A 19,876-nucleotide genomic window follows, 5' to 3' on the forward strand; every position below is an offset into this window, starting at 1 on the left:
AGATTTCTATCCTTTGAAATCTCTCTCCTATATTACAGATTTTCGTCTACAGAATTCTCTATCCTATAACACAGATTTCTATCCTAGGAAATCTCTCTCCTATATTACAGATTTTCGTCTACAGAATTCTCTATCCCATAACACAGATTTCTATCCTAGGAAATCTCTCTCCTATATTACAGATTTTCATCTACAGAATTCTCTATCCCATAACACAGATTTCTATCCTTGGAAATCTCTCTCCTATATTACAGAATCTTGTCTACAGAATTCTCTATCCTATAACACAGATTAATGTTCTTGGAATTCTCTATCCTATATATCAGATTTTTTTCCTTTCTCAAAGTTTTTAATACTTTACTAACACATGATATGACCTTGAATTACAGCAAGTTGATCATTAAAACAATTACCGTTGGAGTCACACTGATTAGAGCGGGTAGTTAATTAATAAAATTCTACATGCGTTTGACCTTCTAAAGCAGGTAGCCGAACACCTGCTGCCCTAAAATTGATCTTAAAACATTCTGGGGTCAGGTTGGGTGGCTCACTAATAATGCACACACACCTTCCACCAATGTGACTTAAGAATCGAATCCCCGTTTGCTCTGGAAGACTCAATGTAAATAGGAATACCTGCCCAACCCTGTGGGTATTCTCGGGGTTCTTCATATTTGTCACTTCATTCACCTTTTTCCTGTTTAAGAGGAGTGATTAATATTCAAGTTGAACATGAAATAAATTGATAGTTTCAATTGACAATTTAATTGCAGCACAGTACTTCATGAAAATTGTCACACGACCTCGAATGCAGGATTTACAAATGAAATGAGTTTCTGCTCTGTAAAGTCAGACCAGGTTTTTTGTTATCAGCACCATTAAACTTGTATCATCTGAGCTACTAGTTTACATTCCAATATGAAATCCCAGCTGAATGTCAACAAACGCTTGTGACTGATGTTTTAAGTCTATGACTGGACAGTATCTGGACACAGGAATGGCCGTGGCTATAACACAGGGTAATCCTCCTGTCTTATATTAATCTGCTCAACCATAAAAGGAAGACACCAGGCAGCTGTCCCTCTATCGATTCTACACGACGTCAATAACTTTGTCTGTTCTCACTCCCCTAGGTATATAATGTCTTGCCATGTTTGAGAGTCAAGGCTTAAGTAATGAACCTCCAAAATCTAAAGAATGAAAGATTTTCTACAAATCAAGAAAAAAAGATGTCCAAGAAGAACCGAATGGTTTGTGCAGGTTCGGATGAACAATGACTTGCCTATTCAGCAATATTAAGCAAACAAAATGTTAAATTTAGGCAATCTTGCCTTCCATCATAATGTCATAATACACACATCATAATGACTCCCCAAGGATGCCATACTCATTATGTAACTAAAGAGGACTGTTACAGTATTGACAAAATCTCTTTTTGATGTCTTCTTTCTCAGTAAAGCTCACCATATTTTACACATTAAAAGAAACTATTTTTTATTTCTACTTTCATATAATTGATTCCATAATGTTGCTATGAAGGTTCGAATTCGAATAATCAGCAGCTGAAACACAAACGTAGGTGTGCTGATAACTGATGTGGGGATACCATGCTTTGTCGTAACTCCAGCAGCCGTATCAGTATATACCTGCTTTACAAATTGAAACCCATTTCATGCGACACTAAATCTGAGATAAGAATCTGTCTGGGACTGGGTAGATCCTCCAACGGTGTAGATTTTATAATCCCACAGATACTTTATAATTTGTCCCAGTTATCGCATCTACTGACAGCAATACAAGATAGATACGCATTGGGTGTCACATCAGAGCAGCTGCAGAGATCGTCAAATCTAGTTCACAGAGGCGGCCATTTATTGCGTGGCCTAAAAAGAGACCAAATGATTGTGATTATATCATAGCCATTACTGAAAGACCTGCTCATTTCCCAAAAGGATTTCAATGTTGTTAGAATATCAAAGATTCATCGTCGGGACGATATGGTTGACAGTGAACAATGTGTCACTCCACATAACCGACTATAAAATCACCATCAATTTCAGAAAAAATGTCATAATTAATTTCAGAGTTTGTGGGTGTTACATGTAATAGGACCAACTATGACTTAAAACACATAAATGAATCTCCGGGCAACAGAAGAATAATTACGTTGTAATTGGATATTAATCGTGACAACATTCATCTTCAATCTTATACAGCTCATTTCTATTGTAATATTAATTTACAACAGTAAAAAGATCATTAATTTGAACTAGAATAAAGCCAGAAAACCTAAGAAAAATACGACAAATCTTCGATGAGGTTTTAGGAATAAAAACAATATTTCACATTTCATGGAAATTTAAGCATGTAGTTTGAAGTAAAGGACCACCACCAGAGTAATTTACAGCCCAGACTGGTAAGGCTGTATATTTCTACAGTAACTTACAATCCAGATTAGTAAGGCTGTACAGTTAACAGTAGCTTAGAGCCCAGATTAGTAAGGCTGTATAATTCTACAGTATCTTACAGCCAAGATTAGTAATGCTGTACATTCTACAGTAACTTACAGCCCAGATTATTAAGGCTGTACATTCTACAGTAACTTGCAGCCCAGATTAGTAAGACTGTACATTCTACAGTAACTTGCAGCCCTGATTAGTAAGGCTGTACATTCTATAGTAACTTACAGCCCAGATCAGTAAGGCTGTACATTCTACAGTAACTTGCAGCCCAGATCAGTAAGGCTGTACATTCTATAGTAACTTACAGCCCAGATCAGTAAGGCTGTACATTCTACAGTAACTTGCAGCCCAGATCAGTAAGGCTGTACATTCTACAGTAACTTACAGCCCAGATTAGTAAGACTGTACATACAGTAACTTACAGCCTGAGCAGTAAGACTGTACATTCTACAGTAACTTACAGCCTGAGCAGTGAGACTGTACATTCTACAGTAACTTACTGCCTGAGCAGTGAGACTGTACATTCTACAGTAACTTACAGCCTGAGCAGTGAGACTGTACATTCTACAGTAACTTACAGCCTGAGCAGTGAGACTGTACATTCTACAGTAACTTACAGCCCAGATTAGTAATGCTGTACATTCTACAGTAACTCACAGCCTGAGCAGTGAGGCTGTACATTCTACAGTAACGCACAGTCTGAGCAGTGAGGCTGTACATTCTACAGTAACTCACAGCCTGAGCAGTGAGGCTGTACATTCTACAGTAACTAACAGCCTGAGCAGTGAGGCTGTACATTCTACAGTAACTTACAGCCTGAGCAGTGAGGCTGTACATTCTACAGTAACTCACACCCTGAGCAGTGAGGCTGTACATTCTACAGTAACTAACAGCCTGAGCAGTGAGGCTGTACATTCTACAGTAACTTACAGCCTGAGCAGTGAGGCTGTACATTCTACAGTAACTAACAGCCTGAGCAGTGAGGCTGTACATTCTACAGTAACTTACAGCCTGAGCAGTGAGGCTGTACATTCTACAGTAACTTACAGCCTGAGCAGTGAGGCTGTACATTCTACAGTAACTCACAGCCTGAGCAGTGAGGCTGTACATTCTACAGTAACTTACAGCCCAGATTAGTAAGGCTGTACATTCTATAGTAACTTACAGCCCAGATTAGTAAGGCTGTACATTCTACAGTAACTTACAGCCCAGATCAGTAAGACTGTACATTATACAGTAACTTACAGCCTGAGCAGTGAGGCTGTACATTCTACAGTAACTCACAGCCTGAGCAGTGAGGCTGTACATTCTACAGTAACTTACTGCCTGAGCAGTGAGACTGTACATTCTACAGTAACTTACAGCCTGAGCAGTGAGGCTGTACATTCTACAGTAACTTACAGCCTGAGCAGTGAGGCTGTACATTCAACAGTAACTCACAGCCTGAGCAGTGAGGCTGTACATTCTACAGTAACTTACAGCCTGAGCAGTGAGGCTGTACATTCTACAGTAACTTAGAGCCCAGATTAGTAAGGCTGTACATTCTATAGTAACTTACAGCCCAGATTAGTAAGGCTGTACATTCTACAGTAACTTACAGCCTGAGCAGTGAGACTGTACATTCTACAGTAACTTACAGCCTGAGCAGTGAGGCTGTACATTCTACAGTAACTCACAGCCTGAGCAGTGAGGCTGTACATTCTACAGTAACTTACAGCCCAGATTAGTAAGGCTGTACATTCTACAGTAACTCACAGCCTGAGCAGTGAGGCTGTACATTCTACAGTAACTTACAGCCTGAGCAGTGAGGCTGTACATTCTACAGTAACTTAGAGCCCAGATTAGTAAGGCTGTACATTCTATAGTAACTTACAGCCCAGATTAGTAAGGCTATACATTCTACAGTAACTTACAGCCCAGATCAGTAAGGCTATACATTCTACAGTAACTTACAGCCCAGATCAGTAAGGCTGTACATTCTACAGTAACTTACAGCCTGAGCAGTGAGGCTGTACATTCTACAGTAACTTACAGCCCAGATTAGTAAGGCTGTACATTCTACAGTAACTTACAGCCTGAGCAGTAAGGCTGTACATTCTACAGTAACTTAGAGCCCAGATTAGTAAGGCTGTACATTCTATAGTAACTTACAGCCCAGATTAGTAAGGCTGTACATTCTATAGTAACCTACAGCCCAGATTAGTAAGGCTGTACATTCTACAGTAACTTACAGCCTGAGCAGTGAGGCTGTACATTCTACAGTAACTTACAGCCCAGATTAGTAAGGCTGTACATTCTACAGTAACTTACAGCCCAGATCAGTAAGGCTGTACATTCTACAGTAACTTACAACCTGAGCAGTGAGGCTGTACATTCTACAGTAACTTACAGCCCAGATTAGTAAGGCTGTACATTCTACAGTAACTTACAGCCTGAGCAGTGAGGCTGTACATTCTACAGTAACTTACAGCCCAAATTAGTAAGGCTGTACATTCTACAGTAACTTACAGCCTGAGCAGTAAGGCTGTACATTCTACAGTAACTTACAGCCCAGATTAGTAAGGCTGTACATTCTACAGTAACTTACAGCCCAGATCAGTAAGGCTGTACATTCTACAGTAACTTACAGCCTGAGCAGTAAGGCTGTACATTCTACAGTAACTTAGAGCCCAGATTAGTAAGGCTGTACATTCTATAGTAACTTACAGCCCAGATTAGTAAGGCTGTACATTCTATAGTAACTTACAGCCCAGATTAGTAAGGCTGTACATTCTACAGTAACTTACAGCCTGAGCAGTGAGGCTGTACATTCTACAGTAACTTACAGCCCAGATTAGTAAGGCTGTACATTCTACAGTAACTTACAGCCCAGATCAGTAAGGCTGTACATTCTACAGTAACTTACAACCTGAGCAGTGAGGCTGTACATTCTACAGTAACTTACAGCCCAGATTAGTAAGGCTGTACATTCTACAGTAACTTACAGCCTGAGCAGTAAGGCTGTACATTCTACAGTAACTTACAGCCCAGATCAGTAAGGCTGTACATTCTACAGTAACTTACAACCTGAGCAGTGAGGCTGTACATTCTACAGTAACTTACAGCCCAGATTAGTAAGACTGTACATTCTACAGTAACTTACAGCCTGAGCAGTGAGATTGATAATTTTCTACAGTATGTATATAGAATTATTTATTAAAAACAAAAGAATTTTCGAAAGTGTTATATATAATGGTATTTAGTGATTGGGAAACTACAGGAGAGTTTATGCAATGGACCTAACTGATGATAATAGTGTTGAATGAATGGCATCCTGATGGAAGGTAGAATATATAAAAGCTCAGTGGGTTAGGGCATTGATCTACACAAGCTCAGGTTGAGGTGTGTGGTTCAAACATCCTTTCTCTGGTAGTTTTTCTTCTTCATTTGATAAAATGATCCAACTTATTGACCTGAGAGACACCAAAAGGGATTACATTTAATTAGTAGATCAGTAGTTCATGTATTCACTGTGTAAAATGTAACTAATTATTTTTGATGTCAGTGTGACATTCCATTCACAAAGGAAATTATTCACGTTTTCTCAAATTACAGTACCAAAATAAACTGGAAATCACAGTAATTTTATGAACAAGTTTACAAGTTGTATATACAGGGACGATAGAGGCAGGACTTGGTATGACTATGGGCTTTTTAGGGCCAATAGTGGGTCATATTTACAATTGAAATTATTGATATTTTGGCTAAAATTATCTAATTTGCAGCTTGCTCCTTGTATCCCCTACTACCAGGTGTACACAGGTACAGTGTCAATATAGATTTTTATTTCCTTCCTATCCCTACCACCAGGTGTACACAGGTACAGTGTCAATATAGATTTGTATTTCCCTTGTATCCCCTACCACCGGGTGTACACAGGTACAGTGTCAATATAGATTTTTGTTTCCCTTGTATCCCCTACCACCAGGTGTACACAGGTACAGTGTCAATATAGATTTGTATTTCCCTTGTATCCCCTACCACCAGGTGTACACAGGTACAGTGTCAATATAGATTTTTATTTCCTTCCTATCCCTACCACCAGGTACACAGGTACAGTGTCAATATAGATTTTTATTTCCTTCCTATCCCTACCACCAGGTGTACACAGGTACAGTGTCAATATAGATTTTTATTTCCTTCCTATCCCTACCACCAGGTGTACACAGGTACAGTGTCAATATAGATTTTTATTTCCTTCCTATCCCTACCACCAGGTGTACACAGGTACAGTGTCAATATAGATTTTTATTTCCCTTCTATCCACTACAACCAGGTGTACACAGGTACAGTGTCAATATAGATTTTTATTTCCTTCCTATCCCTACCACCAGGTGTACACAGGTACAGTGTCAATATAGATTTTTATTTCCCTTGTATCCCCTACCACCAGGTGTACACAGGTACAGTGTCAATATAGATTTTTATTTATATCCCCTACCACCAGGTGTACACAGGTACAGTGTCAATATAGATTTTTATTTCCTTCCTATCCCTACCACCAGGTGTACACAGGTACAGTGTCAATATAGATTTGTATTTCCCTTCTATCCCCTACCACCAGGTGTACACAGGTACAGTGTCAATATAGATTTTTATTTCCCTTGTATCCCCTACCACCAGGTGTACACAGGTACAGTGTCAATATAGATTTTTATGTCCTTCCTATCCCTACCACCAGGTGTACACAGGTACAGTGTCAATATAGATTTTTATGTCCTTCCTATCCCTACCACCAGGTGTACACAGGTACAGTGTCAATATAGATTTTTATTTCCTTCCTATCCCTACCACCAGGTGTACACAGGTACAGTGTCAATATAGATTTTTATTTCCCTTGTATCCCCTACCACCAGGTGTACACAGGTACAGTGTCAATATAGATTTTTATTTCCCTTGTATCCCCTACCACCAGGTGTACACAGGTACAGTGTCAATATAGATTTTTATTTCCTTCCTATCCCTACCACCAGGTGTACACAGGTACAGTGTCAATATAGATTTTTATTTCCTTCCTATCCCTACCACCAGGTGTACACAGGTACAGTGTCAATATAGATTTTTATTTCCTTCCTATCCCTACCACCAGGTGTACACAGGTACAGTGTCAATATAGATTTCCTTTTTACCACCAGGTGTACACAGGTACAGTGTCAATATAGATTTTTATTTCCTTCCTATCCCTACCACCAGGTGTACACAGGTACAGTGTCAATATAGATTTTTATTTCCCTTCTATCCACTACAACCAGGTGTACACAGGTACAGTGTCAATATAGATTTTTATGTCCTTCCTATCCCTACCACCAGGTGTACACAGGTACAGTGTCAATATGGATTTTTATGTCCTTCCTATCCCTACCACCAGGTGTACACAGGTACAGTGTCAATATAGATTTTTGTTTCCCTTGTATCCCCTACCACCAGGTGTACACAGGTACAGTGTCAATATAGATTTTTATTTCCCTTGTATCCCCTACAACCAGATGTACACAGGTACAGTGTCAATAGAGATTTTTATTTCCTTCCTAACCCTACCACCAGGTTTACACAGGTACAGTGTCAATATAGATTTTTATTTCCTTCCTATCCCTACCACCAGGTGTACACAGGTACAGTGTCAATATAGATTTGTATTTCCCTTGTATCCCCTACCACCAGGTGTACACAGGTACAGTGTCAATATAGATTTTTATTTCCTTCCTATCCCTACCACCAGGTGTACACAGGTACAGTGTCAATATAGATTTTCATTTCCCTTGTATCCCCTACCACCAGGTGTATACAGGTACAGTGTCAATATGGATTTTTATGTCCTTCCTATCCCTACCACCAGGTGTACACAGGTACAGTGTCAATATAGATTTTTATTTCCCTTGTATCCCCTATCAGCAGTTGTCAGACAGGTAGCAATTACAGAACCATCCTACCTGGTTTATTCATCAAGATTGTTAGGGTCAAAATGCACAAATCATGTTGGTACATCAGGACTTCTGAATAAACCTTCAAATAAGACATCCGTCACTGTGCTGAAATCCCTGTATCAAGTCACATGTGACCTTTTTCTGGGGTCATTACTTGGTTATATTGGTAACTGGCATTCACAGGATAACAGAATAAAAAGGTAAGGCAAAACTGAACTCTACCTGACACACTATATGTTGTACTTATTTTGACATCTAATTCAATCTCTGGTTTAATTCTATTTTCAGTAAACTGGACCTCAAGTTCATAGCAATTTATGAAACAAAATACTTAAGTGTGTTTATTCTTATTTCATTTCATTTTTTTTTTTTCATTTTTTTCTTCAAATTTGATCATAAGACATTTTAACATTAATGATTTCACTAAGATCAAGTGTCATGTATATAAACTAGATTGTCTGTTACAGAACATTGTATACAGCCCAATAACAAATCTGACAAAGATGAAACAGTTGTTGTTTTGTTTGTCTAATGGTCATGATAAATCACATGCTGATAACTGCAGTAATTGTCTCCTCCAAATGGTTTACATGGAGGGACCTTCAGTTACCACACCACACCGATGACCATTTAACTGTGGGCCTTAATACCATACACATGACCATTTAACTGAAGGGCCTTAAACCACACCATGATGTACGTGACCAGTAGGGTCTTAACTGTACCCTGATTGCCAGTTTCATTGTGGCGCCAACACCTTAACTGTTATTTAAGGGCATCACCTTGATAGGATTCTTACTGTCGCAAATAATCATGTCAGCATTAAACAAGAGGAGGTAAACAAGAAACACTATAAAGGGCCACAGTACAAAGACACAGACAGCTTTTCTTGTTTTCTATTGAAATGACCATGTAAGAACAGGCTTACATAATCACAGACTTTTATGGAGCAAGAATAAATGAAAGAAAAATTATAATCGTAGACTTTTATACAGAATGATTGAATGAAAGAAAAAATAAGAAAAACATACATTTTTATATAGAGATTGAATGAATGAAAGACAAATTATAATCCTACATTTTTATAGAGAATGAATGATTGAAGGGAAAATTACAACCATAGCCCTTTATGGAGAATGACAGACCGCAGGAAAAATTCCAATCATGGACTATTATGGAGAATGACTAATAAAGAAAAGATATTAACATGCTAAACATTGGGACAAGCCTTTAATACATTACTGAGAATAAGTAATCCATTAGTGGACTTGTTAATTACTCATACCTTAAGTGACCTTTGTATAGTAATCAATTTTATAATAGGGTCATCGATTATATGTATTGGTCAGTAGGCGGTGACCAGTACAATGTCCTATGTAACAGCTTAATACAATGTCTTATGCGTTCATACACGACATATGGTAAATATATAAGTATATCAGATTTTTTTAACTGTATTTCTATATCATCAGAAAAGGGAAAAAAATCACTGATCTTAACTATTACTACAGAAGAAGTTTCAAACTTTCCGATGTATAAAGTTCACTTGCAGTTTATTCTTATGTAAAGCAATGCATTGGTACCTATATAAGGCCTGTCAGAATACCAAGTGTTAACTTCACAATCATCGCTATAACCCCTGAAAACTTTGGGATAATTCCTAGATAAGGAGTATGTAACCTTGGTAAAATCCTAGCCAAAGTATACCCTGTGACCAGAGAGTACTTCTGTTTGACTCGACCAGTTGAGTGTTAGACTAGTAAGCTAAAGGTTACAGGTTCCTTGCAGAGGCTTCAGAAAAAATAAGGACCTCTGTTGCCTGTAATGGGATTACAAATTGGATGTACTAATTACATATATTCAGTATACAGGTGTACTAATTATCTTTGGTCAGAATACAGGTGTTATAAGTACTTGTGGTCAGTATACAGGTGTACTAATTACATATATTCAGTATACAGGTGTACTAATTACATATATTCAGTATACAGGTGTACTAATTACATATATTCAGTATACAGGTGTACTAATTACATATATTCAGTATACAGGTGTACTAATTACATATATTCAGTATACAGGTGTACTAATTACATATATTCAGTTTACAGGTGTACTGATTATCTATGGTCAGTATACAGGTATTATAATTACTTGTGGTCAGTATACAGGTGTACTAATTACTCGTGGTCGGTATACAGGTGTACTAATTATCTATGGTCAGTATACAGGTGTACTAATCACCCATGGTCAGTATACGGGTGTACTAATTATCTATGGTCAGTATACAGGTGTACTAATTATCTATGGTCAGAATACAGGTGTACTAATCATCCATGGTCAGTATACAGATGTTATAAGTACTTGTGGTCAGTATACAGGTGTACTAATTACTCCTGGTCGGTATACAGGTGTACTACTTATCTATGGTCAGTATACAGGTGTACTAATTACTCCTGGTCGGTATACAGGTGTACTACTTATCTATGGTCAGTATACAGGTGTACTAATCACCCATGGTCAGTATAATGGTGTACTAATTAACTGTGGTCAGTATACAGGTGTAATAATTATCGATGGTCAGTATACAGGTGTATTAATTATCTATGGTCAGTATACAGGTGTACTAATTATCTATGGTCAGTATACAGGTGTAATAATTATCTATGGTCAGTATACAGGTGTATTAATTATCTATGGTCAGTATACAGGTGTACTAATTATCAATGGTCAGTATACAGGTGTACTAATTATCAATGGTCAGTATACAGGTGTATTAATTATCTATGGTCATTATACAGGTGTACTAATTATCCGTGGTCAGTATACAGGTGTACTAGTTACCTATGGTCCGTATACAGGTGTCCTAATTACCTGTGATCAGTATACAGGTGTACTAATTATCTATGGTCAGTATACAGGTGTACTAATTACCTGTGGTCAGTATACAGGTGTTATAAGTACCTGTGGTCATTTTACAGGTATATCAACGACCTATGGTCAGTATACATGTGTACTAATTACCCATGGTCAGTATACGTGTGTACTTATTTCCCGTGGTCAGTAAACAGGTGTACTAATCATCTATGGTCAGTCTACAGGTGTACTAATTACCGATGGTCAGTATACAGTTGTACTAATTATCCATGTTCAGTATACAGGTGTATTAATTACCCATGGTCAGTATACAGGATTACTAATTACCCATGATCAGTATACAGGTGTATTAATTACCCATGGTCAGTATACAGGTGTACTAATTATCCATGTTCACTATACAGGTGTATTAATTTCCCGTGGTCAGTAAACAGGTGTACTAATCATCTATGGTCAGTCTACAGGTGTACTAATTACCCATGGTCATTATACAGGTGGACTAATCACCAATGGTCAGTATACAGGTGTACTAATCATCTATGGTCAGTACACAGGTGTACTAATTATCTATGGTCAGTATACAGGTGTACTAATTATCTATGGTCAGTATACAGGTGTACTAATTATCTATGGTCAGTATACAGGTGTACTAATTATCTATGGTCAGTATACAGGTGTACTTATTACCTGTTGTCTGTATACAGGTGTATTAATTACCTGTGGTCAGTATACAGGTGTACTAATTATCCATGTTCAGTATACAGGTGTATTAATTACCCATGGTCAGTATACAGGAGTACTAATTACCCATGATCAGTATACAGGTGTACTAATCACTCAATGTCAGTATACAGGTGTATTAATTACCCATGGTCAGTATACAGGTGTATTAATTACCCATGGTCAGTATACAGGTGTATTAATTACCCATGGTCAGTATACAGGTGTACTAATTATCCGTGGTCAGTATACAGGTGTACTAATTACCCATAGTCAGTATACAGGTGTACTAATTACCTGTGGTCAGTATACAGGTGTACTAATTATCTATGGTCAGTATACAGGTGTACTAATTAACTGTGGTCAGTATACCGGTGTACTAATTACCCATGGTCAGTATACAGGTGTACTAATTAACTGTGGTCAGTATACAGGTGTACTAATTATCCGTGTTCGGTATACAGGTGTACTAATTATCTATGGTCAGTATACAGGTGTACTAATTATCCGTGTTCGGTATACAGGTGTACTAATTATCCGTGTTCGGTATACAGGTGTATTAATTATCTATGGTCAGTATACCGGTGTACTAATTAACTGTGGTCAGTATACAGGTGTACTAATTAACTGTGGTCAGTATACAGGTGTACTAATTAACTGTGGTCAGTATACAGGTGTACTAATTATCCGTGTTCGGTATACAGGTGTATTAATTATCTATGGTCAGTATACCGGTGTACTAATTACCCATGGTCAGTATACAGGTGTACTAATTAACTGTGGTCAGTATACAGGTGTACTAATTATCCGTGTTCGGTATACAGGTGTACTAATTACCCATGGTCAGTATACAGGTGTACTAATTATCTATGGTCAGTATACAGGTGTACTAATTATCCGTGTTCAGTATACAGGTGTACTAATTATCTATGGTCAGTATACAGGTGTACTAATTACCCATGGTCAGTATACCGGTGTACTAATTACCCATGGTCAGTATACAGGTGTATTAATTACCCATGGTCAGTATACAGGTGTACTAATTATCTATGGTCAGTATACAGGTGTACTAATTACCTATGGTCAGTATACAGGTGTACTAATTACCCATGGTCAGTATACAGGTGTACTAATTATCCATGGTCAGTATACAGTTGTGCTAACTATCTATGGTCAGTATACAGGTGTATTAATTATCTGTGGTCAGTATACAGGTGTACTAATTACCTACAGTCAGTATACAGGTGTACTAATTTAATATGCTCAAAATACTGTTGTAATTTATATCTTTGGCCTGTATGCAGATGTACAGAGTGCAAAGGGTTTCTGACTTCCAACGATCAGTTAGTACAGGAATATATTGTACATACAGCTATGTTCATGGTAAATAGAGTGATGATTATATGTAAGGTTAGGCAGGTGCTGACAAGCCACTAACGACATTCTATGATTGGAGTATGGCGGAGTTACATCATCAGCACACACAATCAATATATCAGGACATCACGACAAAACTGTCTACTCGTCTTAAATTATCCTATTTGTTTGTTATATTCCAAATTGATTTTACAATACCCTAAAAGTCTCTCAGAAAAACACACACAGATAATCTATTAAAAACATTTTTCAAAAACTAAAACCCTCTCGCGTAAAAAATTGACATATTGATAGTAATAATGCATGTTTGGCTTCCAAAAATTCATTTTCAAATCATATCTTTTACTCAAATAAACTGATTAAATTACATATTTCAAATCTAACCAATATCTTACTTTTAAATAAAATCAGATGTTTTAACACCAAAATGAATGTATCCATGACTACTCCAAACCTTAGGTATTGTGCTTTAGCATCACACTTTTCAAACAAGCTTCACATCGCTTTAACACATCACTTGTAAGTTACCTACCTTTTACCGAAAGCAAGTTGCAGCATCGTATCCTGATTTAAAACTGGCGACAACATTAAGTTTCTGATGCCACATGACATGGTGCTAACAGCCAGGGCAGCCATGTTGTCATGTAAAGCATGTGCATTAACGACACTGTCTAATCCAATACGCACAACACAGCACACATGTGCACACTGGTGACTTACGATTTACGAAGAATCATCCTCATCATCGCGTCAGGCCCAATCTGAGCCAGCGACAGAAGTGTGTCCTGCAGCTCTTCATCACACTCCTTTCTATCAGCGTGACTTGGCGTTGTGCCAACCCCTTGGTCATCCTGGCGGAACCGATAAAACAGGTACCTGTCCTTAAACTGGTGCTCGTGACAGACTGTGGACAGGTGAAAATGACACAGGTGTAACAAAAAGTTTTAAATTTAGTGCTTCAACATAAACATTGTATTGATTATGTTGAAAACATAGCGCCATTAAATCGCAGCAAATTTGCATTTGTTAATTCAACACAGAATATATACATGTAAAATTTTCATCAAAATAAAACTACAGGTAAAATGCTTGATAATTTAAATCTCCAACTATGGGAATTTTATACATGAACATAATAATAAGGAGTGAAATGCAATACTACTTTGAAATCAAGTCAACCGTGACCATTGAACTCTCTGATACACTGTGATTAAAGCTTGATGGTATAACTTACACAGTCAATACACAAACACTTGGTAGTGGAAGTTAATTTGACTGAAGCTGCTACACACAAATATCTCATTGTTGTCACATTTCACCATAAGATACACTTACTGACAAAAATATTGTTAAATAGACTTATGAACATTTAGACAGGGGTAGGAGGAAGGAATTTAAATGAATAGACACATATTTCTAAGGAACAAAATTATTAAAAATCACTGTTGTATGAAATATTACAAAACATTTTCTATCTCACGATATAATCTCCAAAAGAAGCAACTCAGGTTGTAAGAAATCAATTAAAATTCTCAGGTGATATCACCACCGGAAAGGATAAAATCTTAATCTAGGACATAGAAGCTATTGACACCCTGTACCGAGAATTTCCAACTGTACAATGATATATAGGAAATGTTGACTCCATGCTGCTGTGAAAGACAGCAGATACATTGCCCATATCAAATACACAAGTCACCAGCCATGTGGGGTACAGGCTCCGATTCTATTACAGCTACCACTGTGGGTAGACAAGCTCTCAGGGGCTGGAGAGACAAAATACTTATCATATACTGGTGTTATGGTTGTCAGCCGAAAGAGGGCAAAATCCCATGAGCATTTCAACATCACCAAACATCACACACTGTCACCAAACATAACACGTTGTCACCAAACATCGCACAACATCACAAACATCAACATCACACACTGTCACCAAACATTACACATTGTCACCAAACATCGCACAACATCACCAAACACACTGTCACCAAACATAACACGTTGTCACCAAACATCGCACAACATCACCAAACATCACACACTGTCACCAAACATCACACACTGTCACCAAACATCGCACAACATCACCAAACATCACACACTGTCACCAAACATAACACGTTGTCACCAAACATCGCACAACATCACCAAACATCACACACTGTCACCAAACATCACCAAACATCACAAACTGTCACCAAACATCGCATAACATCACCAAACATCACACACTGTCACCAAACATCGCACAACATCACCCAACATCACACACTGTCACCAAACATCACACACTGTCACCAAACATCACACATTGTCACCAAACGTCGCACACTGTCACCGAACATCACACCGAACATCACACATTGTCACCATCACACACTGTCACATTACACAATGTCACCAAACATCACACACTGTCACCAAACATCACAAACTGTCACCAAACATCACACACTGTCACCGAACATCACACATTGTCAAAACATCACACACTGTCACCAAACATCACACAGTCACCAAACCTCACAAACTGTCACCAAACATCACACATTGTCACCAAACATCACACACTGTCACCAAACATCACACAGTCAACAAACATCACACACTGTCACCAAACATCACACACTGTCACCAAACATCACACACTGTCACCAAACATCACACATTGTCGTCATACATCACGAAATTGTCATATCACACACTGTCACCAAACATCACACATTGTCACCAAACATCACACACTGTCACCAAACATCACACACTGTCACCAAACATCACACACTGTCACCAAACATCACACATTGTCACCAAACATCACACACTGTCACCAAACATCACACACTGTCACCAAACATCACACATTGTCACCAAACATCACACACTGTCACCATCATTACACACTGTCAACAAACATCACACAATGTCACCAAACATCACACATTGTCACCAAACATCACACACTGTCACCAAACATCACACACTGTCACCAAACATCACACATTGTCACCAAACATCACACAATGTCACCAAATATCACACAACATCACCAAACATCACACATTGTCACCAAACATCACACAACATCACCAAACATCACACATTGTCACCAAACATCACACATTGTCACCAAACATCACACAATGTCACCAAACATCACACATTGTCACCAAACATCACACACACCAAACATCACACACTGTAACCAAACACCAAACATCACCAAACATCACACACTGTCACCAAACATCACACATTGTCACCAAACATCACACATTGTCACCAAACATCACACACTGTCACCAAACATCACACACAAACATCACACACTGTCACAAACAACACAAACACATCACACACTGTCACCAAACATACACACACAACATGTCACCAAACATCACACACTGTCACCAGACATCACACAATGTCACCAAACATCACAAACTGTCACCAAACATCACACATTGTCACCAAACATCACACAATGTCACCAAACATCACACATTGTCACCAAACACCACACACTGTCACCAAACATAACACGTTGTCACCAAACATCGCACAACATCACCAAACATCACACACTGTCACCAAACATCACACATTGTCACCAAACATCACACACTGTCACCAAACATCACACATTGTCACCAAACATCACACACTGTCACCAAACATCACACACTGTCACCAAACATCACACACTGTCACCAAACATCACAGACTGTCACCAAACATCACACAATGTCACCAAACATCATACACTGCCACCAAACATCACACAATGTCATCAAACATCACACATTGTCACCAAACATCACACACTGTCACCAAACATCACTAATTGTCACCAAACATCACACATTGTCACCAAACATCACACACTGTCACTAAACATCACACAATGTCACCAAACATCAACATCACCAAACATCACACATTGTCACCAAACATCACACATTGTCACCAAACATCACACAATGTCACCAAACATCACACACTGTCACCAAACATCACACATTGTCACCAAACATCACACATTGTCACCAAACATCACACACTGTCACCAAACATCACACACTGTCACCAAACATCACACATTGTCACCATCACACATCACACATATGTCACCAAACATCACACAATGTCACCAAACATCACACATTGTCACCAAACATCACACATTGTCACCAAACATCACACACTGTCACCATCATTACACATTGTCAACAAACATCACACAATGTCACCAAACATCACACATTGTCGCCAAACATCACACTCTGTCATCAAACATCACACACTGTCACCAGACATCATACATTGTCACCAAACATTGTCATCAAACATCACACATTGTCACCAAACATCACACACTGTCACCAAACATCACACAGTCAACAAACATCACACACTGTCACCAAACATCACACATTGTCACCAAACATCACACATTGTCACCAAACATCACACATTGTCACCAAACATCACACATTGTCACCAAACATTACACACTGTCACCAAACATCATACATTGTCTCCAAACATCACACCCTGTCACCAAACATCGCAAAACATCACCAAACATCATACACTATCACCAAACATCACACACTGTAACCAAACATCACACACTGTCACCAAACATCACACAATGTCACCAAACATCACACATTGTCACCAAACATCACACATTGTCACCAAACATCACACACTGTCACCAAACATCACACATTGTCACCAAACATCACACATTGTCACCAAACATCACACATTGTCACCAAACATCACACAACATCACCCAACATCACACACTGTCACCAAACATCACACACTGTCACAAAACATAACACATTGTCACCAAACGTCGCACAACATCACCAAACATCACACACTGTCACAAAACATAACACATTGTCACCAAACGTCGCACAACATCACCAAACATCACCCACTGTCACAAAACATTACACATTGTCACCAAACATCACACACTGTCATCAAACATCACACACTGTCATCAAACATCACACATTGTCACCAAACATCACACATTGTCACCAAACATCACACATTGTCACCAAACATCACACACTGTCACCAAACATCACACATTGTCACCATCATTACACACTGTCAACAAACATCACACACTGTCACCAAACATCACACACTGTCACCAAACATCACACATTGTCACCAAACATCACACATTGTCACCAAACATCACACATTGTCACCAAACATCACACACTGTCACCAAACATCACACACTGTCACCAAACATCACACATTGTCACCAAACATCACACACTGTCACCAAACATCACACATTGTCACCAAACATCACACATTGTCACCAAACATCACACATTGTCACCAAACATCACACATTGTCACCAAACATCACACATTGTCACCAAACATCACACAACATCACCAAACATCACACATTGTCACCAAACATCACACAATGTCACCACATCACCAAACATCACACATTGTCACCAAACATCACACATTGTCACCAAACATCACACAATGTCATCACAAACCATCACACAACATCACCAAACATCACACACTGTCACCAAACATCACACACTGTCACCAAACATCACACACTGTCACCAAACATCACACATTGTCACCAAACATTACACACTGTCACCAAACATCACACACTGTCACCAAACATCACACACTGTCACCAAACATCACACACTGTCACCAAACATCACACACTGTCACCAAACATCACACACTGTCACCAAACATCACACACTGTCACCAAACATCACACACTGTCACCAAACATCACACACTGTCACCAAACATCACACATTGTCACCAAACATTACACACTGTCACCAAACATCACACACTGTCACCAAACATCACACACTGTCACCAAACATCACACATTGTCACCAAATATTACACAATGTCACCAAACATTGCACTGTCACCAGAACATCACAAAAAAAAAAGACAAAAAGTTTGAGGAAATGACCATTTGGATATGTGGATAAACAGTATCAAAGTTGACCAGTGATAGACAGAAGCCTAGTACTTGACGACTAGAGGATCAGAGATAGAATCAACACAATTGAACATAATTCTATATCATCAACCAGTATTATCGTCTCATTATCTATAGTCTTGTACAAACAATGTGATAATGGATGGTCTAAAAAACAAAAATGGCTGACGGACAGCAATTTGGCAGGAAACTAAAATCATGGAAATTGATTAAAACTAGGTCTCATGAGGACCATTGATAGATAAGCATTAATCACGGATAGTGCCCGATGTACAGCCTCTTTTGTTTCTATCACTAATAATTAAAAATAACCGCTGGAGGAGCCATGACCTATATGGCTACTTCAGAACATGGCATTATATGATGTGTCAGTGGGTCATAGCAAGCTTATCTTAATACCAGCTCATCACCGGTGCAGCTTACTAATCATA

The 19,876-nt window shown here is 38.5% G+C and overlaps 1 protein-coding gene across 1 annotated transcript in view; it reads right to left on the reverse strand.

Annotated features, from left to right (window-relative positions):
• Window positions 1–19,876, reverse strand: part of LOC132547367 (rap guanine nucleotide exchange factor 4-like) — an 81,499-nt gene that overhangs the window by 29,800 nt on the left and 31,823 nt on the right. The window contains exon 8 of the mRNA XM_060211127.1: window positions 14,120–14,303. Within this exon, the coding sequence (XP_060067110.1) occupies window positions 14,120–14,303 (184 nt within the window). The remainder of the gene's footprint in view (window positions 1–14,119; window positions 14,304–19,876) is intronic.

Source organism: Ylistrum balloti, unplaced genomic scaffold (genome assembly GCF_031769215.1).
Source record: "Ylistrum balloti isolate Yb309-2 unplaced genomic scaffold, AGI_CSIRO_Ybal_v1 Utg369950, whole genome shotgun sequence".
Taxonomy (NCBI): domain Eukaryota; kingdom Metazoa; phylum Mollusca; class Bivalvia; order Pectinida; family Pectinidae; genus Ylistrum; species Ylistrum balloti.